Source organism: Neolamprologus multifasciatus, chromosome 20, assembly GCF_963576455.1.
Source record: "Neolamprologus multifasciatus chromosome 20, fNeoMul1.2, whole genome shotgun sequence".
Taxonomy (NCBI): Eukaryota; Metazoa; Chordata; class Actinopteri; order Cichliformes; family Cichlidae; genus Neolamprologus; species Neolamprologus multifasciatus.
In genome coordinates, this window is record NC_140458.1 from 34236697 (window position 1) to 34261391 (window position 24695).

Consider the following 24695-nt stretch of genomic DNA (forward strand, 5'->3'; position numbering starts at 1 on the left):
ATCAGTATTAACAGTTAGTTAAAACGATTCTGAGATTTTTTTTAATGAAGAAAACTCAAATCAAAGCGCTTTCTCAAAAACATCAAAATAGACATGTTATATAATTTGTAATAATGATTTGTAAACCCCTGTTGAATAAATGTTATAAAAACAACCATATGCCACAAAATAGAACTCCCTCCCAAAATAATTTAACATATTACAAACACTTTTATTTAAAAGTGTAACACAAAGAGCCATATAAAGAACATCAAAACAGAGCATTTTGCAGATGACACAGGAAAGACATTCAAAGTAAAGCTGCTGCTTGCCTGGTTTAAAGGACCCCCCCCCCCCCCAAAACAAACAAACAAACAAACAAACAAACAAAAACAAAACAGATCCTGCTCAACATACAGGAGCCAATGCACTGCGGAAGAAATAAAAGAAATATAGTAGACACTAACATTCATTTACTACTAGCCATCACCTCATTTCAAATATCCATTCAGGTCTCTTCAGTAAAATCTTTTCAGATTTTTCTTTAAGCGTTAGGTGAAGGCTCAACATCACCAAATCTTCTTGGGATTCTGTCAGGTGAAATCCTTACAGACAGAAACACTTCATCTGGAATAATTAGTGGACTGATACAAAAAGTATCAGCCAAGTTTTCAACAGTTTAATTGACAAATGTTCCCAAAGACATTAACAAAAGTCTGGAATAAGGAATTAACATGACATAAAATGTTAAACATTTTTACCAAAACACTCGACAATTTCATTCAACTCTGCTTTTGGCAAAATGTGCACCTAAAAGTAGTCTGGTCGAATATGATGTCTCTAGGTTCAGTTAGACAAAACTGAGATTATACATTTTAAACCAGACAAGCAGGAGAGGACATGTGGCTCATCGACTTACATTTCCCATTCTGCTCTGTTTCCCTCCAGTCTCAGATCTGTGTCATTTCTACCCAGGGTGAAAAGACTGACCACAGCCATCAGAGCTGCCAGCATCATGACGGCACAGCCTCCAAACATGTGTCTGGTGCCCCCACCACCCTCCCCTCCACCTGTTCCCGATACCTCCCCGTGGAGGGCCAGCAGCCCTAAGCAGGCCAGCAGGTGCAGAGGCAACCGGAACCAGGCCAGCACACCGGCCCGCTTCTCCTCTGGGATCACCCTGCCCTGAAGAAAGCTGACAGCAGGGAAATAGAGACCACAGGCCAGCTCCAGAAGCAGGAAGGCCAGAAAGGATTCATGAGGTCTAGGTTGTCCTGGGGCAGTGGAAAAGGTTAGCATAAAAAAAGAGAAGAAGGCCATCAGCACAGCAAGGCAGAGTACGTGCCCCGGCTGTAGACGGTATTGGGTTGAGGTGGCTAGGCGGTATAGCGAGGACCCAACCATGCTGGCAGCCATCAGGCAAGAGAAGACTATTCCTAAAGGAGGCCCATGAGGGTCCAGTACTGGGGTCCACAGAAAAACAAAAATGTAGAGGACACTTTCAAACAGAGCCTGGACTCCCCCCAGGAGCATGACTCTCCTGTCTGACAGTAGGCAGCGCAGCCCCTCGTGGCAGCTGCGTGAGAACCGTGCTTTTGCAGACAAATGGGTCACGCCTCCATTTGGAGTGCCAGTGAGCAAAGTCTGTTTGTCTACTTCAGGAACCCCTTGAGCCTCTTCTTTGCCCCAGTCAGTCAGGACTACCCAGCCACAGCAAGCCAGACAGGGGACTGCCAGGAGAAAGGGGGCTACTGGCCCAAGGTGGAGCCACTCAGCCAGTAAGTTAGCCACCAGCCCTGCACCCACTGCGAGTCCGTGGTTCCAGGTAGCAGCTTTGGTGAAGGTGCTGGGGATCCACTCCTTGGGAAAATCATGGACATCAACATGTCGGTGCACGTACCAGGCTTCAAATGCGGTTGCTAGCAGGGATGTGGACAGTCCCCCCAAGATGCGGCCCACAATCAAAACAAAGTAGTCTCTGGAAAGCTTGGTGAGACAGCAAGCAGAGTATGACAAGCAGAACAGAAGACAGGTCTGCCTGCGGCCCAAAGCCTGAGGGAGCCAGCCTGCAAAAGGAGCAAAGAGAACACAAGAGGCCAGACCACATACATACAAAATGGCTATTTGGGATTCCAGGAAGCTGTAGTGGAGGTAAAGTTTGTAGAGATAAGGACCCTGGAGCCAGTCTGCCCACAAAGCCAGAAGGTATGCCCTGAGGAATATTGTCTGGAAGCCACGGAAAGCTGGGTTGGCTACAGCTGTAGGGGTGGACTGAGGTGGGGTGACGCGGCGTGCCGTAAGCTCGAGGCCAACGCACAGAGCAAGCAGGAAAACTATGGCAAGATACGCTGTCACCAACATGCTGTCATGAAAAGCTCCCACTGGAGGTCAAAGCTGAGGTCTCGGGGGATTTGCAGCACTTTTCTTCCTGTTTCTCAGCGCCTGCGGACAGACAAAGTGGCCAAATTATTACAGACGAGTGTTCATGAGTCAGGAACTCGGCATCTTCATTCTTGCTTAACTTGGAAAACCCCCCAAAACATTTTGACAACTCAACAACAACAACAGCTCCAGGTAGATATGGCACCGTAACTTCAACGTCAATGATTAAACCGCTAACTTACGACAATTAAGTCGCTCAAAACAAGCAGATAATTATCAGCAAACAGATGTACCTGCATGCTATTATTATTTAGCTAAGGCTAGCCTGTGAGCTAACCTGCTACTAATATCAACAGCTCCCGCTCGTGCGGGCTTTCCCCCCGTTTGCTCTATTCCATCATTTTTATGTGACAGAGCTTACCGTAACGTTTAACTGTGGTCCCATATTATTATTACTGAGGCGTAAAACGATGATGGCATGTGAAGCGATTAAGTGACAGCAAATGATACGTGGAAGTGAGCACTCGCTAGCACACCATCCGCTTCCGGGATCCGCTGTACATTATTTTACCAGTAGGTGGCGCCCTTACTTCACTTTGTTGGGGAGAAGGTTGTTTGTGCTTCTAGACATCTTGTATTGCACATTTATAATCTATCTTTTCCATTGCAATTGACAGTCTACATAGGTACTATAAAGCTGCTTACAGCATATTGTAATAATAGCCTAATTTATTAATGCAGTCTGCTAGCAATAAATTATCTAACGTTCACATAATTGTATAAACACAATGTATAAACTAGGTTAACACACTGACAGCATACTGCCAGTGTACAGTGTTGCACAACTACGGGCCTAATTACTCAACATAGCCTATGTTTATTTTCTAAACTGATATTTCCCCTACAAATGTTTACAAAAAGGACACAGAGGCAGAATAATACATAATTCCAACTTTATATCATTGTATCATTTCTATTTAGGAAGAAAAAATGTACAAAATGTACAAGATGTGCTCAATCAGCCATAATCAAACAAGCAAACAGTGAGATGACCAATCAAATTAGATCTCTCACCCAAAAAAAAATATTTCTTGTGTTTGTATGACAAACATTGGGGCCAGAGGAAGGGTGCATGTGGAGTGAATGCTGGTGATTTCAGGGATTATGCTGGTTCGTTACATCATCTAATATAGCAGGAGGAGTGTCTAAGCTGTTTGAGAATCCCTACTACACATTAGCTCCCTTGGCATAGCCAGATCCCCACCAAATACAGGAAGGTCATTACATTCTTCTTCATTACACCAAACTCATATGTCTGATCCATCAAATCAGTTCAATAATCGATACATCAACATTGGGTAACGTAATATTTACAGCAACAAAAAATAAACACAGGAACTACAAAACCCCATGTGCACTCCATCAGTGTAGATGTGATACGGTACAGTGACAGACATTATGTTTTTGTGAAATAATATTATAATCGTGCTGTCTTATCACGATGACACATTTAAATTCAAGGTGAGCCAAATGTTTTCTGGAAGGTTAGTCAAGACTGCATCCTGTCATGTGCAGGTTAAAGCAGGGATCCCATTCCAGTACTAATGCAGATGTTTGTAAAACAGTGACACACAAGTGCCTTAACATTTCAGGTATCACTATGTATTATATACAGATTCCCTTTTTCTTAAACACAAACTGACACATGGTCAGTCATCACCAGTGGTCCCTAAGTAAAAAATGTTCATATACAACATCCATCATTTAGCGGCTGCTTAGTGATGGTCTGTTAATACTGTATGACCTGCGGAATAAACAGAAGTGAACTGGCTTTTATTCTTAAGTATACAGGATATAATGAGCAAGTGCACAAATGATTTTTTCTTTTTCCAAAACGGTGCTAGTAACTCTACACAATGATTTAATCTTTTTAACTGAACAATGTCTCTAAAGAGGTGTGGAGGTTTATGCGTGTACATGAGTTTGTTTTTATTGTATTGTATTTTTTCCTCTCAAAACATTGCATGACGATCAACAGCAATTCAAAATATGTATGTAGCCCTCATTTATCCTTTTCAAAACAACACTCATCAGATTGCACAATTCCTTGTTCCTCAATATTGAAGGAAGTCCTGCCCTTAGAAGATAATATCTGTATGTGTGTATGTACTGTGTATTTTTCTGTGTGAAACAGTTTTTTTCCTGTGCACTCTGTGAAAGAGGGGACTTCTTAAGGATCAATGCGAAAGGCCAACAGTTTGTCGGAGTGCAGGTTGTTGAGGGTGCGGAGGTCTGGAAGGCGCAGGAGCAGCTTGGAGAAGAGGGTGGTGTCATCTGGACGACGGCGAGTGATCAGCGAGCGCAGGGCGCGGATAAGGCCCTCCTGTAGCTGCTCCACGGCCCTCGTGTCCGAAATGCCGGAACGGTCTGAGGAACACAGAGGATACCGGTGTGAGTGATTTGAAACAGTTAGCACATTGTGCATTCATCATCAAACTGTCGCTGCCGTGCAGCGTTTGTAACTGTTGCTCTCTAACCTGCAGAGACCAGCACCACGGCCATGAAGAGAGCCATTTCATCGGGTTCTAGTCCCAGAGAACTCAACTTCTCACTGAATTCAAACATTGCGTCCAGCAGAGAGCCCATGCCCAAGACGCGCAAAGTGGGCAGCGGGTAAGTTTGGCCATTCAGGAATGTCACTGTATGCTCCCCAGCATTGAACAAGGTGCAGAACCTCACCATCAGAACCTTAACACGCAAGAAATGGTGAAAAAAGACGAGAAGAAAAAGATAAACGTGAGACAAATGCTTTAGCCAAGGACCCATTATGATGCATTTATTATTAACAAAATGTATAACTGAAAGTGTATGTCATTACCTGGAAGGTGCCTGATTTTAGCAGCATGACCTGGTCTTGTTGGCTAAGCTCTTGAAATCCTGGGATGCCTTTAGCAAATTCTACAACCTCCTTGACAGCAGGGGTGAAACACTGAGAGAAAGACTCCCATATCTCCTGACTTGTGCGTTCTGCCCCTGACACAGGGCACGCGTTGAGAGGACAGGCCTTTGAAAAGACGAAAAACATCAAGTCATAAATAGCTTGTCGAATAATGAATCACACAGCTATCCTAATTCAGCGAGCGTCTTGTACTTACCAGCACTTTAGCTCCTGAAGCTAACTTCCACGGGCAGGAGGGCTGATTGTGGGTACTGCCTGCAGTGCGGAAACTGTTATGATTGGCAGAGCTTCCCCTTTGAGGTATTGTAGCATTTGACTTGTTGTGATTCTGATTTGATGACACTACATAAGTATACCGATTGCTGTCCATATTGTTAAATGCAGGTTGGTTGTGATTAGAGGAGACTGGGCATACACTGGCGGGGGTAACTGGGCAAGACTGATAACTCTGAGCTGAGGAGGGGTGAGATGAGACTTGAGGAAAATTGCCATCCTGAGAAAAGGGAGATGTGTTGTTGTTGTTGTTGTTGGAGATGATGTTGCCTGACTTGGATGCTCGCTCCTGGTTGCTGCTGTTGCTGGTGAAGATGTTACGATAGGCTCTGGAAATGGCTCCAATGGCCTCTTTTGAGGTACCGTCGTCTGTGCTGGTGGGATTTTCCCTCACTGAAGGGGAGTCCATGTCCATGGCAGCCGACTCATTTAGGCTGTTCATGTAGCTCTGCATCTCATCCAGAAGTCGCTGCTTCTCTCTCTTAGGGATACGGCCAAAACGCACCGCTAAGGAAGATCCAAGCAGAAGAGAAAAGGTTAGGTTCCTGTCAGCGACACACAAGCAATCACAGTAAATGTTTGTTTGGTGCCCTGCTTTTCATTTCTCCGTTCTTGTCTTTTTCTAAATAAACGGTCATCCTGTTTCTTATTTTGTTTGATAGATTTTTTTGTGTGAAATAGCAAAATTGAAACAAAGATCAAATACAATAATCCAAATCACCAGCTCAACAACAACAAAAGTTACAAATGAATTTATAGATTTATTCATTTTTATCAAGAGATGTATAACTCGCAGCTTAACATGCTTAAACTGTTTATAGTGATTTCAAGGTGAATCACACAAGTGGGGAGAGGAAAATTTCATTTTCTTCATCCATACCCCCCCCCATCCCCCTTCTCACAGTAACCATCAGCTGGAGAGGCTATTTATAGACCCCCTGCTGCCATCTGCCTCATCCTCTCCTCTATCCACCACTATCGTCTTCCTCTACTGCTCCCTCCCTCCATTTGTAAGTAGGGCAGTGGGGCAACATCGGCATGATGTCACTGGCACTGAGATCGTGAGAAGGAGAAGTATGAGAGTGGTGGGCTTGAAGAGTTGAGGAGACAGAAGTGAGAGCATGAAGAAGACTGACACGAGGGATGGCGATGCTGGAAAACGACCGTGTGTGCGTGGCGCTCCTGTTGTGCAGTCATACTGTCAAACTGTGAGGACTTGCCTCCCTTTTGGGGACAAAAATACTCATCGTGTAAATCATATAATTATAAGGTCCAGATTTGACTAAGGTGAAGGGAGGATTAAGGTCTGAACCGAGCAAGTTGTGGTTCTTGTATTCTCTATTCTGGGTAGTGCACGTCAATAGGAAGCGAATGCAAGTGACGAGGTGTGTGTTCGATAAAAATGGTACATCTTCAAAGACTTGAAAGTAGAGCACACGCGATTTCTTTTATAAAGCATATAAGTGGTATAGTGGTGTATACGTATATGTATTTATATCTATTTCAGTTGCATACTGCATACAACCACAATTTAGAATAAAAAGCAGAATGACAATAACTGTGCAAAACTGAGCGATGAAGAGTAGTTGTAGTAGTAGTTTGCAGGATATACTAAAGAAGCTTTTGTAATCTGCAGAGTAACTTGATGAGGATGTGGCCAATAACGTAACACGAGCTTAATCCCTGTCATCATGGTTTAAAAAGAAGCAAATGCACACTCCTGAGCTGCGTATGCAAATTATGTTGAAAGGCATTTTAAAATCTAACCAGATAGAAACTTTCCTGTATTCTGTCTGATTACGGGAAGAAAAGTGTGCCACCATGCCAACGGACTGCAATATTTGCCGATATTGCAGCGCCAGAGTCACACAGCTGCCTGGTGTGAAATCAGGGTGTACTATTTATTGTGGGCTGCAGTCAGTTGCCTGCGGTTTTCCTGTTTTCGTAATGCTTGAAACTGAGCAAAAAGGGGTTTCTAGGTTGTGGTCCTTAACGCATTCAAAAATCTCCCGTAAGAGGGTCAACCTGAATGTTCATTTTGCCACCGTCTTTTTTTCTTTCTTTCTTTCTTTGCTGTGCACCAAAAGTGTCAAGCACATGCAGAAATAACACTAACCTCTTTACTAGATTAGGCAATGCAGAGTACTGGAGGGTGGAGATAAGCAGAAACCATACTGAGAGGAAGAAAACAGGCAAACTACACCAAGTAGGTCATGATGTATGAGTACACTATAGGGCTGATTCTGTATTGTTTTTCTAGGTCAGCCCAACTGTTTTCTTAATTTGTGGTGATAGGTGATCAATCACTGTTCAGCTATCAGAGCCAGAATGAGGTGAAAGGAGTGTTACGCCTGAAAAATCCTGTCATAACGATGGTTTCTGCATCCCTTGCTTAATTGTTGCCCTGTCCCTTATTAATTGCAGTAAGATGTTCTATGGGCATACACAAGGTAATCACGTTGACCCTGTTCCAATTTCCTAAAATAATTCCTGTGTTTGCTGCAGTTTTCCCGATGATAGATAGCTTTAGGGACTTCAAGGTTCCTCTACTCATAAATCACTGTCTGAGGGAGAGATGTAAGGGGAGCTGAGGGAACATAGTGGGTACATATCAGGGGGAGGGGCTGCACTGAACACGAGCATAGAGGTAGGTGTTGGTGGATGCTGCAAAGGGCAGCAGAAAGACACTTAGAAACTTAAAAAGAGTGAAAGCCAGATGGTACTTAGAGGCAGTGCAGTGACAAAGTAGGAGGGCAAGAAAGGTGCAAGTCTTCCTACAAACTGAGTGACTGAGCTACTGGCATGATGACCTCAAAAGTCTTCCCGCATTACATTTTTCACTCAGACCTACATATCAGTACTGCACCACTTTCTGTGTGCCCATTTCCCTGCTGCTTTGGCTAATCAGAGCACTGTGGGATTCTGGCAGAAGAGCGAGAGGAGAGATTTCAGTAAAATAAAATAAAAATATGTCAGGATGTCTCACCATCTCTTGACATGCCAACAGAGAGGCATTTCTTGAAACGGCAGTGCTGGCACCGGTTCCGGTTCATGCGCATGATCAGACAGTTCTCATTCTTCACGCACATCTTGTAGTTGATGTTCTGCTGGATGCTGCGTCGGAAAAACCCCTGACACAAACAGACATGTTTACATATATACCATGTGAAACCAGGGCACAAAAAAAATCAACACACATATGAAATATTCCAGTTTTTTTACATTTCTTTCTGATTATTGCCTTACCTTGCATCCCTCGCATGCATGCACTCCATAGTGGAAACCAGATGCAATGTCGCCACAGACTTTGCAAAGCAAGACCATTCCACCTGTCTCTGAGCAAGGAAAGTGAACTGTGAGATAAGCTGCAAAAACACACACACACACATGTATATGAAGGAATAAATATTTATGCATATCGACAGTTAGGAAAACTTACTGGTGAAAGTTCCCGCGAATCCGCATGGCCTTTTCCCCGCAATGGGGTGTGCATAGGAATGCTGTGGAGTAGCTGCTGGTGTTGAGGGGCCACTATAGACCTCTGGGAATTGGAACACCAGTTTGGAGGATGGAGTGTTGCACCCAGCTGCCCTTTGTTTCAATGCCCCGATCTCCGTGAAGGTAACCTCCTCTGGAGATGAAGGCTGGGAGTGTGAAGAAGGTGATTGTGTCTGGTATCCACTGGAAGGGCTGCCGGGGCTGGGACTGGAACTGCCAGAGGAGCCAGCATACAGGATTACTCCTCCTGAAGAGAAAGAATGGAGATGTTCACATAAAAAGAAATATAGCCTTGTTTAAATTTGGCTGGATTAGATTATTTATAAATTAAAAAATAATAATCTGGCTGCCCATAATTGCTTAGAAAACCTGCAGGGCTACTTTATAGCTGTGGATGTGTTGTGATGTAATGTTGCACAATCTGTGGACAGCGAGTATCTGCAGCGACGTTGCTGCATGCTGAGTGTAATAGGCGCAATGGATAAAGTGGGCGCTAAAAATGCTGCCGATGGCACAGCAACGAATCAGAGAGACGTGCACTAGAAGAATCACTTAAAAAAATAATTCTTGCGTCATGCAGTCTTAAAGCACCTGTAAATATTAGCGGATTCTTTTTTTGTCATTCAACTGTGGCTGTTTTCAAACTTTCTCTCTCTCTCTCGCTCTCTCACTTCTAGTCAGGCGTTGTGGATGAGCGGAGACACGACCTCACGTGTCTGCGGGGTCTGCTGCCTCCTCCGCTCCAATAATAGCCTCGCTCCCCTGGCACCGTGCCCAGCGCCAGCTAACAGCACGACACCTGACCGCCGCCTCACATGCGTGGACTCCTGACACGGTTACTGGCCGAACCAAATCCGCAGTCTCGTGTTGAAATCTAACACAATTTGAAGTCAGATGTGTGTTTATAAACACACGCTGAACGGGACAGCCCTCAGCCGCCGCCACCCTCACTCACTGAGCGTGAGGTAGCAGCGAGCCTCTGCTACTGTCACAGTAGAAGAATGTGAGTCACGTTTTTGTTTTCTGTTTTGTTTTTTTGTGCAAAGGTAAAACCTCGATTTTGTGGTTTGGACTGCCGTAATAACAAGGCAGTGTGCAGCAGAGTCGACTAGAGACACATTCAAGATTACAAATTAGGCTCTGTACGCACTTATTTCAGTATTAAAATCAGTCTAAAAAAATATGTTTCCAACTTAAAACTCTTTTTTTTTTTCAAACTTGCACATGCAGCTGAGAGTGGCGCGCTGGTTTCGCTGAATGCGCCCGGAGACCGATCCCTTTGCTGCGAACAGCATTTGTTTAGCGCAAATGTTTTGATAATCCTTCCACCAGCACGTGTTGGAGGATTTGTTGACTCATGCCAGAGTCATAGACAGATCCAGCAGACCAGACCCGAGCCTCACCTCCGTGTGAGCCTACACGCACACAATGAATGCCCAGCCCACGCCGACTCACTCCACCCAAACACATTGCACGTCCACCTGAAGACTCACATGTACAGTAGCCTTGTGTTTATGAATGACCCCCTCCTGAGCCACTGTACTGTGAACGCTGTTAATGAATAATCCGTTTCTGCTTTTGAATAGTGGTGCAGGAAGTATCCAAGTGCTGCTGTAATTCATTTCTGTTCTACACATAGTTTCGTTTAAAAGATAAAAATCTATCTTTCATCTTATGAAAATAGTCCATTAGGAGGGTTATTAAAGATTTGTAATACATACAGGAATGTATTGATCTACTGATTGCAAACACAGATAATGCAACTCCTGCAAGGCTACATGCCACATTAAAACACCTGAACCAAACTCCAGTTTTGTCTGATCCCGTGCCTTGCACAGGATTTCCCACGTACTCAGAGGATTTCCATGCACCTTCCTACAACGTGCACAAGACTCCCACAATTCAGGTCAACGCAGACAGCATTAATTGAGGACGCGGTCACTGCCCATCTTAAGTTTAGTGTACCCGTGCAAACGCTAATCTGCCTGGGACCAGAAAGCAGGCAGAGAAACGTGAGCACTGGATCCTCCACAGGCGCGCTCTCTCTCCCTTCTGTTTCCCTCTTTATCTCTTACTTTCACTGGCTGAAGTGGATTGAAGCCACAGTTAAAGTGACTACAGTCATTATTTTCCCCTGGGGGAAAAGTTTATAAATATAGATCCTGACTTTCTGGGAAAATATTATTTTTTTTATTAGTATGATTCTATAACAGAAAATATGTAGGTCTCTGCGGCCAATGAAATGAGTTGAAATGAGCTGAACACAGTTTCTACTTGGGTTGTTTGCAGAAGACTTTGTTACCTCGGGCTCGTGAAAGTAGGTCAATATCGCAGGAACTTGATAGAATTGTGTCTATGTGCCTCTAGCATCTCTCTCGAAACTGGTGCCGCATCACACAGCAGCTCTGGCTCATGCAATTAAGAGGGCGAGCTGTATTAGAGTATCACAGTGGGTGGCTATGGCCTATTTTAGAGACCCCAAGAATATGATTCGTCGTGTAACATCCTGTCTTGTTTCTGTCTGTTCTGTGGTCTCGATAAAGCGTCGGTTTCATTGCTATGCAAGCTTTCAGCATTTTAACAGTCACGTTCCACTCCAAACGCGCGCTGAATGCACGAGTGCCCTGAACCGATGCGTCGGGGACAGATGTTGCAGAATCCAAATCGACTCAGCTTTGTACCACACTGCAAGCTCGCACTGATTTAAATGAAAGGAGGGGGGAGGGGGCGGTGTTCAGTAGAAGCGAGTGGTGCATGAGGCGGGGAAACGTGACCAGAGAGAAAAGAGTTAACGTGTGGAATTGCTGACCCACTGACCAAGCTCTGCCTCACCACCACCGCAGGCGGCATCGTCAACACAGAAGCGTCCGTGAGAGCGGGGTAGCGGCAGGAGGAGGGCCCGGATATCTCACGCGTCGCACGCGGCTCTGCAAGGGAAGCCACGTGAGGAGGGCTTTTTGACAGGGCTTTCACCGGGAAGATGTGAAGCGTGCGCTCCAGTCGGGAGCCAGAGCTTCTACAGTCCGCCAGAGGCTTATAATTAAAGAGCCAAATTAAATAGAGCAGCATGTTATGCGGCAGGGTGGTCTGACCGCGCACCAGCGGCAGCAGCACAGCCGGGCGGTGCAACTAAGTTTAAAACAGCAGGGCGAAAACTGTGTGTCAGTGTGTGACCAGACCAAAGTATGGGGAGAAAATTCGCGTGAAGATAGAAACACGTTTAATTCAAAACCCATCTGTTTGTGATTAGTCAGGCCCTGGCATGTTAAATGTAATTGTTTGCTTTTATTTGGCTGAGTCTTCATTTATAACCAATCAGAGGACTGATTCACTTGTAACTCAGGTCAGCTGCACCACTCAGCATCTTCCATTCTGAGTGGTGCAGCATACAGGCTGCTGACAAGAAATTGGCCTATATTGTGATCGGGCTACTCATACTTTTGAGGACACAGGTGTCTTACTTTGGGATACACATTTTTTGAAACGTCTTCTAGCCTATTTATATGGCCTATTTCCCCCCCATACTTCAAAAACAATGGGGTTGGATTACTATCTAGCAAATGTTTAAGCACTGAGGACACAATGTTGACAAAAACGGGGCTTTTTGTCTGAATGTTTGTGCCAGTTAGTCAGCCTTAGCACCAACGCACTCTTTTACAGCCAATGGCGAAAAATGGTTTGAATACTTTAATGATGCTGAAAATATTGCAGAAGATCTCCAGCAGGGGCGTGCCAGAGGACGATTTAGAGAAGTCCGTGAAGTTAAGCAGTGAAGGGCATAGAACTTCTTCTTTTTCTCCAATTTTGCTAACACCACCTGGTTATCATTTGACGGCTAAATGCGAGCAAACATTACAGCTATGTACTATTATAGTGCTACAGAACTGTCATTGCAGGTGTCATAAAACGTTTTCTGACTTCCACACCCTGGTCCAACTGCCTTTTTGAAAAAATGATATGCAGTACAAGCTGATGTGAATACTAATGCTGATAAATACTTTCCAATGCGTTCCCAACCATTTGTATGTTATTATATGCTTCAAATATTAATTTTTACTGATTTATATTGGCCCTGTGTAACCTGTTCCAGCTGACTGTAGCCTACTCCCCTACATTATGTTTACTGGTATTACATACCAAGCCTGCTAAGCTATATATCTTGTATTTGGGTCTATTATTTGAGTTATAAGATCTTTTATGTATGAATAAATGATTGCATTAACCTTTGGGTGAATGCCTCCTTCACATGCAACAACTCACTCACTCAGTCTGTAACTCATTCTTCAACAGCCTTGGCAATTGGAGGCATGTGGTTATAATAATGTTTATAGCTTTGTTTAGATGACTGAACTCATAAATCGAATTATGTTTGGTCCCAATAATATTATTGAAATATTAAAGGTTAAGCCAATGTGGTCACCATTTGAAGTCATAAGGGCTACAAAATGAGGATAAAAGTGGGATGTCATTAAAGACAATTAATTTTATTAATTGAACAAATAAATAAGAAAAATATAAATAAACAGTTAAATAAAGATATAAAAACTTTTGGAAAAACCTTCTGCTTCACTGCTTCTGCCTCTTGGACAGACAAACAACAAAACCCAGCACCCCAGGCTGAGTAATACTACAGCTAATATATGATTATTCATCTATTTACTCTGGCCCACTTTATCAGTGAAATCTCAAAGTCATAACACAGTTAGTGGGTTCGTTTCCAGATCTATTGCACAGGGTGCGCCCATCACCTGTGCCAGAACGTGACCGTGGCTGTTGTAAATGATTCACCGTCAATTAGGAGAGGGGAGCAGAGAGCATGTGCACCCTTGACTGATCTCGAGAAAACGCTACTTAATACCACTTAACGGATAAAGGTCCTTCCATTATCAGCCTTTATATTGTAGGCACTCCAGCAATGGCTTTGATAAAGGAAAACAGGCACGCCCCCTACGCCAAACAGTGTTTTTCTGCATGATATGACAGGGCTGCAGTTTAAATTCTGGCATGACAGATTATGATTAGTGCCGGCCAACATACTGTAACTCCACGTGAGTTTGTTTTCGTGGGGAGAAACAGGAAGTGGCCAACCTCCCTTCAGTCCCGAGCGGCTCACCTTCCCAGGCGTTGTTGCGCTCGGACATTTGAACGCAGCACAGCAACGTCCTGGTAGCTTTGCGTGAAGTTTTACTTGACCTTTAAATTCACAGTCTTAATTAAAACTACTCAGCTCAGAAATGAGTAAAATACAAAACCCTCAAAATGATAGTTCACCCACTTGTTGCTGCATGTAATCATAAAAAATCGCCACAAGTAAAAATGAATGAATGAATAAATAAATCAGTGGTTTGCACAATTATTAAATCAGTGAAATGTCGCATTTCTGTGATGTATTCATTTAAGCTCTGCTTCATTTCAATCAAAATCAGCTGTTTTACTCTTAATAACACATTATGGTCAGATCGAGCTGAATTGCTATCGTTTATTGATCGCTGCATTAATGAAACATCGATCAGTCATTCAGTTCTAACTTTGGTCATAATCACCATCGCTAGACATTTGCAGCACGCCAAACATAAAATAGATTCTTACCACCGCCGGGGCTGTTATCCATGTCTCTCTTGTGGATGATTAAATCTCTGGATAAACTTGATAGCAGACCTCCGTGAATGTCACGTCACTAGACTGGAGCAAAAGTCTTTTAAAGGCGGGCGAGAAAGTCAAAAAAGAGTTTTGCGCAAAACACCTGCTCCATAGAGCGCAAAAATAGGAAGCACTGATTGGAAAGAGTCCAGTGCTGGTGAAGTTGTTGCTTTTTCTTCTTCTGTAATCTGTAGGTAATTCAGTAGATGGCACCTCTTTTCTGTTAGATCTGAATTAGTCACACTGGTCTCCACCAATGATACCTGGATACCTTCTGCTCTCTGAGTACTGCACCTCTAGCTCTAGCGCGCGTGATGTTGCACGAGCGAAGATTAAACTATTCTCACGAATTCCAGGAAAGTGGAGTCAGCATATCCTTGAACACACTGTCGGACTTGACACAAGCTGCACACCCACTGATACAAACACCCACATCAATCACGTTGCAGGTGAGTAGGAAATGTGACCGCCTTTTCCGTTCTCCCCAACTTGTGTTGTGGCTGTTTGTGTAGGATTTGGCTCACTCTTTGTATGTAGCGGAGTCCCGTCTCTCCCTCTCTCTCCTTCACGCTCTTGTGCGTTTTCATTGGCGGGGATCCGGGGCTGAGGGGAGTTTGATGCGCTTATTCGAGTGTGGTGTGTGTTCAGTAAAGCCACGCTACATGTGCGCGGTGCATGTGCCGGAGAGAGCGCTGCCCTACTGATACACATTTTATGCAAAATACAGAGCGTGCGGTGAGGAGGGATGGAGAGATTGGAGGATGGAGCACATGGACAAGAGGCGTGGCTCACCGTGACTGCTCTGACAAGCAGCGCCGCAAACGGATGGTAAACACCGAGACATGCCAAACATCATGCAAATGCCAAGTCCAAAGCGCATGTGCCAGGGGAAAATGTAGACGCGCGAGTGGACTTATGAACAACATGCTCATTGAGGAGACCACGTGCAAACACAAAGCATTTGTCAAAATTGGAATTTCAGCAAAATGTGGATCCTTGTGATAGGCTATATTCGCGGTTTTTTTGCACGTGGCTTGCATGCGAGGGTGAATTATTGCATCAATGCCTTATTATTGTTATTATTAATAGTTAAAATAAGTTTCTAAATTGGTTGGGGACAACAAATTGTCGATAGTGCAGTCTTTGAACATTAGCTTTGAACAAACAGGCGCATATGGAGGTAACTTGTGGAAAGCGCCCCTCGGTGGCAATTCAAAGCATCAACGTTTAACAAGTGTTTCAGATCACAAGCACAAATGCACGTGACTCCCGGTGATTCCACTGTGTGGAAAACCAGCCGTTCTACTTTAGAAAATGCCGCAAACACGTTTTTATTATTTGCTTAAATATCTAAAGTAACCCAAGACATAGGCTAATTTTAATAAAAACAAACAAGCCATCAAGTCAAACAAACATTTACTTTATTTCTAATTTATTCTTAATAACAATAACAACAACAACAACAACAACAACAACAACAACAACAACAATAATAATAATAATAATAATAATAAACGGATTTATCATGGATTTTATTATAGGAAGAAGTGTCTTGCTTTAACATGTAATGACCATTTTGCTAACCTAAAAAAAAACCTTTAGTCTTTCTCAGCAGCCAATCTACTGAGTTAATTGTTTTAATGGCCCTATTAGACTGAATGACTCTATTAGCCCAATAAGAAGAATGTTAACGTCGGAAAACTGTATTAAATAGCCTTTTATGTTTATTATAACATTGCACGAATGTAATAGTAGTATAGTAGTAGGCTAGTAGCAAGTTTGCATTCCTTCAAATGAGATATCATTTTAGGCATCGAGGAAAGGTTGAGTATGTATTAGCTTCTGTAAGTTCACATTGAAGTGTTCTTTATTTTATTTTGACACGTCTACTTTTTTGTTGCTCACCTTTGTTGCGGTTTCCATCGCACTGAGCGGAAGTGTTGCTGCACTCCTCCCCTCGCACACTAGGTGGCGTAGTAGTGTCATAAATCTGTCCGCACAGTGGTTCCCATCGACGCCCCTGAAGCTGCTGCCGCGACAGTGACCGACTGGCAAAGGATCGTGATCTGACAAATGACTGAAAGATCCGTGAAGCAGAGCAAACCCCAAAGAGGACACGTTTAACGACTGTAACTGACTTTGCTTTGTCTCCTTCATAGAAAACCTCGGTCTCCTTAGTTTCTGTGGAATAAATAAGCTCGCGTTGGAAGCCGAAGCATAAACTTCTCAAGGCCAAGAAGAAGAAGAAGGTAAGACTGTGTACTTTACATAAATCATCTACCGCCGTGATTAATTGCATGTGTCTAAGAGTAAACGGCGCTCAAACTGCGCCAACTCGGGCGTGTGTTTACTGTATGTATGCGGAGACTCACGCACTCGTCATTAGGACACGTTACGGCAGGGCACGGGATAATTACAGGCTGCTAAAAGTGTTCGGGGACTGAGCGAGAGAGAAGTCTGCCAACATACACACCTGCAGAGAGCTCTGCTCTGCCCGGGGCTTCAAACACAGTCTTCATCACTTTTCAGTCTTTCTGCCTGTGCGTACCTCGCCTGTCACCCGGCTCCCCACCGCCCACTCCCTCCCTGCCTCACACACACACACACACGGGCGCGCACACACACATCTTGTTGCGTGTTATGTGAATGACGCCGGGTGTGCGGTAGATGAGAAGTTTATTCCAGAATGAACCACCAAAGTCTTAGATTGACGTCCAGGATGGTTGATTGAGCTCAGAAATGTTCCAGTAGCAGAATGTGAGGAATTAGCCTCATGATTAGTTTTGTTCTGTTTCCCCCTTCTGTACAGAAACACACAAAACTAAACCTTTGTCTGACTTCAGCATACTAAACATATGCCTAAGTGCTCAAGAAAAGGAGAACTTGTACTTTTTTTGTTCGCTCTCCCTGTGCAGTATTTAGTGCCCACGTTTCTCACAAGGGCAGTTTTATATGCAGGGAAGGAGGCATGGAAAAGAAGACCTTTCCTTTTGAGCTCACAGATTTGCAGTAATTACAGAATCACTTCCATATGTGGCTCTCTGGCTGCCTTCTGGCTGCCCCCACCACCCTTCTCTTCCCCACTGCTCTCTCTTTCCCTCTCCCCTCTTTCATTTGCATTCTCCCCAATCGCTCTTTTTTCCCCCTGCTTTTATTTTTTTATTTTATTTTTGGCTTTTCTTCGCACACTCGGAGCATTTTCTTTTTTCTCCCCGAAAAACCACAGCTTAAACAAAGTTTATGATAATCAGAACATCCTGGCATTTTTGGCAAACAGTTGTGCATTTTGGTGATTCAATTAGACGATGCTTGCCAGAATAAAAAGAGCTTGTGTTCTTTAGTATGAGAAGAGAAGGGAGGGGGGGGGGGGGGGAGAAAAAAAAAAGAAGAGACATGGACCAGAGAGGGGAAATGTTGAAAAATACGGAAATATGAAAAAGAAAAGGAGCTCAGTGAAGAATTTGAGAGGCAGGAGTGTGAAGGAGGGAGAGGTGGAACAGAAAATGAGGCAGGGAGAGGGAGGGCTGGAGTAATGCTTTTTGACAGAGGTGGGTTCAAGATGGGTTCATGGTGACATCATGGCTGATTTTGTATTTTTTATTTTTTCGAGGAAAGTATAGACAGGAGAAGCGTTCACCTTTCATTGGCCACACATGTTGGGGATCAGGCAGAGCGCTCATGTGCTGGCACACACGCTGGTAGCTGTGTCGACAAACTCTGGATGCACCCGAAGTTCTGCGCAAAAAGTGCCGACACACACACACTTTTACCCCCCCCCCCCCCTCTTATTTCTTCTGTAGTAGTAAAACAGTTTTTTGGCTCCCTCTCGTCTCAAAGCTTTTTGTTCATTTGTTTGTGTTAGAGGAGTTCATACTGGTATATGCCCTCCGGTCCCTCGCACATACATTTCTCCTTTGCTCATGAGTAACTCATTTTCCTGTGAGTAGTATTCCTCCGTGTATGTTTTTACTTCAAGGCTGCTGGACTCTAAATGAGCGCACTTTGCCAGGTGGGATGAATGAGCTCCTTCATTTCACAGGATGTGTGTATAAGACTCTAACCGAGAACGAGCGGGCGTGCGTACGTCTGCGTGTGCATAAATGTGTTTGTGCAAATGAGCCGCCGTGTGCCGTTGCCCCTGCGTCCCTCGCCCGTCTCAGCGCGGCACCAAACTTCTCATGACATCAATCTGAATGTGGGGAAATAGTGATCTCATTATAGGCATCTTGTTACTGATTGAAACCCGCCGCCACTGACACCGGCTCCCTGCCCCCCTTCTCACCTCCCCACCACCAATGCTCCCCTCAACCTACCCCACTCCACCACATCCATCTGTGTCTCAAACCGGCCCTCCATTTTTCTTTTTATTCCACACCTCTCTCTCTCACATTCCCTGTACTACTACCCCCCCATATCTCACTTTAACCCCTCTAACCTCACTTCCTCCCTCTCTTGCACCCTGCATCATCCCCCCTTTCCTCTTTCCTTTCTGCCCTTACTCCCTTCCCTCTGCCGGCGAGCCCCAGGCCTCTACTCCTCTGCTCCGCAAATGCAAATACGTGGAATCTAAAGTGGAAACACACGCCCGAGTATGATGTTTCCATGAATATTTCATATCTTCATAAACACACCCGGAGAAACTGCAAAGCTATGCGCTCAACAATGCCCGTGTTTGCCGGATGACTTCCTGTGAGGAATTGCCTCTCTGTGTTTGACTTCTTGTGAGAGCACACTGTGTTAGGATTGATGTCAGGGGCAGTGTGTTATGATGTCACGGGCTGAAGTTAATGATACGAGAATGGCAAGGGCCATAGGCCATGTTTCCAGTGGTGCCCGGAGAGAGAGATAGCACCCTGATCTGTCTTCATTATCCCCCCACTCTGCAGCCTCCCAGACACAATGATCATAAATCTCAGCCTGGAGCACACTTCACTGACACTGAAACACAAACACTAGTAACCTCTGACCTTCTCACTGCTACTGCCTACACACACTCATCCATGCACGCAGACACGGGTGCCCACACACTTACTGCAACTGCACGACATGCGTGCGTTGCGAGGCTGTGCACGCACGGTGCTCAAATGCCCCCCCCTCAAGCTCACTGTCATAATTTAATGAGGGCCACAGCATGCTCCGTGCACCGCCACACACAATACTCTTCATGCACTTGACTACACATTCTGACACAGATGCACGGTCTAAGTCGGGCCGATGGCTGCACACATACTTGGAAAGCTCATATTAGAATTGGTGATTTTTTTAAGCATCCTTTGGCTATATTTACTTTCTTGTTTTATATTACACAACTGCTGATGTAGTAGTGCTTCATAAACAGTCAAGGGATTTCTATCAGCCTTAGCAGCCTCATAAGCAGCACATAAATCAAATATAAACAAGATAAAGATCAGCCAAAGTTTTTTTTTTTGCAGCGTGGCTTAGAGCTGTGCTTCCTGAACATAAGGTTTCTGCAAAAAGGCAACAGTGCCTCTCGCCACTTATCCATTCATTCACCCTGATGTTGTACTGGCATCAGAAATGTCTGGAGGAGCAGTTTGGTGGGCTACTGTGGACCACATGTGTTCGTAAAGATCGAAAGCTCACAGGAATAACGAGAGTAAAGCCGAAAGGGTTTTTTTTCTCATTAGGATGGCTTGACTTTATCCCGGATACATATTGGGGTCAACGTGTTGGAGGATAAGATCTATCTCTGCATCAGGCCAGTTGCTGAGGTTTACAAACAGAATAGGCGCACGGCCGTGGATGTGCAGGTAGCTTTGGAGACAAACAGAAAAATCCACATGCTGCAACGTTTGCTAGTTCCAGTTCAGACCATGAGATTTATGAGCTTTATGAGATTCATGAAATTCCCCAATGAAGAACAATAAAGGATATTTTTATCTTATTTAGGAGATTGTGCCGTGATGCATGGCTAACAGGCCTGGAAGTCTTTAGATGAAGTTCCAGAGTAAATATTACACGTATAGGTTCTGATTTAATTTTGTTTTAGTGTTGTACTTAATTTGTTTAGACTAGGTGTTCCTATCTGTTGTTTGAATGAGTAGGCATGTATTACACTGACCGTATGTGGTTTGTTCTTCTTCCTTTTTTTCCTCTATTTTTTGGGTGTGTCTGTGTGTGTGTGTGTGTGGGGGGGGTAATCTGAGAACCCATAGTCGATATGAAGAGGTGCCTGTTTAGGTGCCAGTTGAGGTGTGCCTTCCCCTCCCAGTTTTGAGGTTTGAGGTGCTCCTCATCACCAAAACAACTTGAGAAACATGACATTCAGAAAAAAACAGGGCACACGCCCAGAACCACAAACACATAAACACAGATCTGAAACATATGATCTCATATGGAGAGAGGGGCACGTTCAGGGGCACACCCAGCTCTGCTGCTGTCGCTGCACAGCCCTGCCATCTCACTCGTGACTTCCTTGCAGCTTGTGTGCCAATGCTAGTTTCGATTCAGGAACCAAAGCGATATATTTAGAGAGATGGCTCTGCTTTTTTAAAAACACATTTTCCGCCTTAAAAGACAAAAAACTATTCCTTATAAAGTTTGTCAGTAATTAGGCAAATGTCATGTACCCCCCCCCCCCTCCCAAAGTTCTGTTTTTTATTTAATCCCAGTGCCAAATGTTATTGTATCAATTATTTGGTGTCCAGTACTGGCTTAATGGGTTTCAAAGGGCTCCTCACGCTTGCTGTTTTAATGCTAAGTGCTGTTGTTGTAGTAGCATTAGCAATAGCAATAATAGTAGTAAGTTACTGTCTCAACTGTGGGAAGATTGGCACAGAAACATTGTAAGCAGTAAAACGCAGGCCAATGCAAATATGAGTCACACAAAAGGAGCACCTTCAGTGTGGGCCTGTGCCGAGCAGACAGTCCATTAAGATTGTTCCATAAATTGATCACACCAGGGATAAATTACACAGTGAAACATCACAGAAATTCTTAGAGGGATAAACAGATTGGCTCGCTATTAAAACAGTGTCTGTGTCAAATCAAAACAATATAAAGTGGATGATCTGCGTTCTTCGGGATACTAAAACATCCTCTGCTAATAAACCTACTTAACTTATTGATGAAACACAAATGATCTAAGATCACGACATGCGGTTCAGCATGCACAAACAATTTGTAGGTAAACTGACTCTTCAGCCAAGAAGTTACGAGGTGGGGGGAGAAAATAATTCACCCGAGAGACAAAGAAGGGAGAGAGAGAGAATTAAAAACAGAAACTTAAGCTCTCTGGGCCCTTTTCTTCCCTCCAGGCATTTTGTGGCTTGTGAAAAAATGTGCTGTATATTTGAAGCGTCGGGGTCACGTGACAAAGGAAGGCTTTATGAATCAGAGTATAATTATTTCGAAGTGAGTGAGAGAGTGTGTGCCTGTATTTGGAGAGTGAAAGACTGATTTTTTAAAAGGTAGAGACTGGAAAAGGAGGAGGAGGAGGAGGGTGGCAGAGACAGGGAGGGAGAGAGAGACTCACTGCTGCTCTGTCTTTGCTGTTAGAAGGACTCTGTTGAATGTGCACACATCTTTTCTCCTTCTCATTGGCTCGCTCCGGTCATCGGACCCTTTTGTCGAGCGCTTTATCTCCCCGTCTGCATCATCAGCTCGACATCACGTAAGTAATTTGAACTTTAAAAGTTTAGAGTCGCCAACTTTCGTGGATGCTTGCTTTTTATTTTTCTCTCTCTTTTACTGCTAACAGAGAGTGTGTGTGTGAGAGTGAGAGAGTGCATTCTCTTCTGAGACTGGCTCAGCGCTTTTAATTGAAGACAGAGACCGAATGTGCAAGACACTCGAGAGACTTTGAGACGATTAATCATCGTGTTACAAAGTCCGAGCAGATTTTCACGTGTAAACACTGAAACGTCCCCACACGTGTTTGTTTGGATGCGCCTGTTTCAGTGCGTTTGCTTCTTTGTGCTTCGTAAACACGAGAGCGACACAGAGTTTATGTGAAAACATACTCGCCCATGTGTGTACGCCTGCATGTGCACACATGTGCTTATTAGCGAGTGTTTCGAGTGTTACCCAGTGCCTGTGGAGCTCTTTATTATTAGCATATGTGAGCGTGTGTATGTGTGTGTCAGTGTGTACACAATTGCATGTGTTTGATGTGTATTCACTAGAGGAGTCACCAGTCCTTGACCTGATTTTTTCTCCATTTTTTTATAACCTCCATATGAACACTTGGAAAATACGAGCGTTGTTTTCCATATTTTAAACAACGGAGACTGATTCCTGTGGAGTGAGGTGTGCCCGTAACCCCGCTTTTAGTTTTGCGGGATGTTTATTAATTGTGCTCCCACAGTCATTTAGCTATGATGTCAGAGAAGATTATTTATTGATGCTGGCATCTGCGCTAGGTTAACAGGTTCAGCTTGTTACAGCCATGTGTAACACAGTGCGTTTAACGCTGTGTGATCTGGATATCAGATAGAGTTCAGAGTGTCCTCCACAGTGTTTGGCTTTGTCGCTCCACTGGCGAGCAACAAAGCCGCGGTAAACTGCCTTCCTTGAATCCCTTGGCTTTCCACCTGCTGACACTCGGCGGTGAACTGGATGTATTTCGCGTGAGGAACAGGCTAATTAAAGTGAATTGGAAATAAACAGCCACTTGGCCCAGTGAGGGATGCCCGCTCGAAGGCCAGCGGTTTCTATGTTTCCCCTCCGCTTTGGTCTATCAGCGTGACAAGTCGTGTCATCTGGAGTGGAAGAAGCCGAGCTCATTTCTGTGGCAGAAAAATGTCACAGCACTTTTCGCCTTCAGCAAAGCGCTCCTGGGCCTTATTCAAGGACAGGGTAGCCATACAGAAGCAGCTTTACCTTCATGGTGCGCAGCCACGGCAAATTGCTTGTCTTCCATGACAGTTTGGAATCAATTATTAATGTGTTTGCTGTTTTGCACACCAGATAAGTGTGTGTGCCTTAGCGCAGTATACCTGTGTGCAGCGTTGCATCACTGGCCTTGAAAACATCCTCTCAATATCAATATTGCTCACCTGCTGTATCATCTGTCATTACTGATTAGCAGCACATGCTGGTGCAATATGCTGCTTCAATTAAAGCAATAACTTTAAAGCTAATACACAGCAGATAATACATTTTATTATCCTGTACAGCTTGTGGTGATTTCTTTAGTTCTAAGTATGGTTTACAGCAATAAAAGAATATTTTATCTCCTATAAATCCGTCAAAGTTTAGTAATGCCGAAGCTGTGTGTGTGCGTCTTTGTGTGTGTTTCTGTGTGTTGATAAATCCTTGGTTTTGGTGGAATTACTGAAGCAGCAGTTGAGCCATGAAATCGTCTGCGTTGCAAAATCCGCTAACAATCCTTCTTTGTGACGCGACTTTGAGTGGTAAATCAGGGAGTTGTTGATACCTGTCTTCTTCTGGAATTTCTTTAGCAATTAAGGCGAAGTGGTGGGGAGGGGTTAGACAGGTGGTTTAGGAAAATCGAGGGGCTCTCTGCTGCCGCACTATAATTAACCAGGAAGCTATCTGCACGCCATTTCCTATGTCTGTTTTTGCAGGTGTGCCATTCTGATGTGAGGATTTACATCTAAGCCTCCACCCAAGTTCTCGTTAAAAGACCTTGTGCCAATGGCAAAAAAAGTTGTGTGAAAGTGCGGCCTTTTGAATGCTGTGTGTGTGTGTGTGTGTGTGTGTTTGGGCCTGCATGTGTCTGACTGCTGCTTTGAGTCCTGCGGCTAAAGGCAGCAGTGGTGAAACCCATCCATTACTCTATACAGGGAGGATTGTTTTCAGTGTGTGTTTAGGAAGGGAAACACCTCCATTGTTGCCTCTGTGGATCTTTACCACGTCTTCCTACACAGACATATTAGCAGCACAGACTTTGACTTTCACACTGCTGCTATTTTAAAGTTTCTTCCCTCACCTTTTTTTTCTTTCCTCTCTCTATATTTGTCACTTTTCTCACCGCCACTTG

The 24695-nt window shown here is 44.2% G+C and overlaps 3 protein-coding genes across 6 annotated transcripts in view; 1 reads left to right on the top strand and 2 right to left on the bottom strand.

Annotated features, from left to right (window-relative positions):
• Window positions 1-79: 79 nt before the first annotated feature.
• On the bottom strand, window positions 80-3000 carry slc61a1 (solute carrier family 61 member 1). 2 transcript variants are annotated; one of them, XM_085144701.1, is made up of 2 exons: window positions 2604-2754; window positions 80-2421 (listed from the first exon to the last, which is right to left on the bottom strand). In XM_085144701.1, the coding sequence occupies exon 2, from the start codon at window positions 2338-2340 to the stop codon at window positions 895-897; it is 1446 nt and encodes a 481-aa protein (XP_085000827.1). In that variant the 5' UTR covers window positions 2341-2421; window positions 2604-2754; the 3' UTR covers window positions 80-894. The 2 variants fall into 2 exon arrangements, with proteins under 2 accessions (XP_085000827.1, XP_085000826.1); XM_085144700.1 differs by lacking the exon at window positions 2604-2754 and adding an exon at window positions 2783-3000 and having other exon boundaries at window positions 83-2421.
• A 1286-nt stretch (window positions 3001-4286) lies between these two features.
• nr1d4a (nuclear receptor subfamily 1, group D, member 4a) lies at window positions 4287-15514 on the bottom strand. Its single transcript, XM_085144694.1, has 8 exons — window positions 14681-15514; window positions 9033-9338; window positions 8840-8928; window positions 8580-8724; window positions 5517-6100; window positions 5240-5425; window positions 4899-5109; window positions 4287-4788 (listed from the first exon to the last, which is right to left on the bottom strand). The coding sequence occupies exons 1-8, from the start codon at window positions 14700-14702 to the stop codon at window positions 4592-4594; spliced, it is 1740 nt and encodes a 579-aa protein (XP_085000820.1). The 5' UTR covers window positions 14703-15514; the 3' UTR covers window positions 4287-4591.
• Window positions 15515-16717: 1203 nt separating this feature from the next.
• The window catches only part of rarga (retinoic acid receptor gamma a), a 40254-nt gene continuing 32276 nt past the window's right edge, over window positions 16718-24695 (top strand). Inside the window, exon 1 of one of the 3 annotated variants that reach the window (XM_085144697.1) lies at window positions 16718-16988. The gene's annotated coding sequence lies outside the window, so the exon portion shown is untranslated. Of the gene's footprint in view, window positions 16989-21414; window positions 22365-24695 lie in introns of those variants that run through there. The other 2 variants (XM_085144698.1, XM_085144696.1) reach the window with 2 other exon arrangements.

Excerpts from the sequence above, each read along its gene's own strand:
- slc61a1 (XM_085144701.1), bottom strand. The coding sequence starts at position 2,340 with ATGTTGGTGACAGCGTATCTTGCCATAGTTTTCCTGCTTGCTCTGTGC.
- nr1d4a (XM_085144694.1), bottom strand. The coding sequence starts at position 14,702 with ATGGATAACAGCCCCGGCGGTG. Across the intron at positions 6,101-8,579 it reads TGTTGGCATGTCAAGAGATG|CGGTGCGTTTTGGCCGTATC; the intron begins GTGAGACATCCT and ends GATCTTCCTTAG. Across the intron at positions 5,426-5,516 it reads CTTCAGGAGCTAAAGTGCTG|GCCTGTCCTCTCAACGCGTG; the intron begins GTAAGTACAAGA and ends GTCTTTTCAAAG.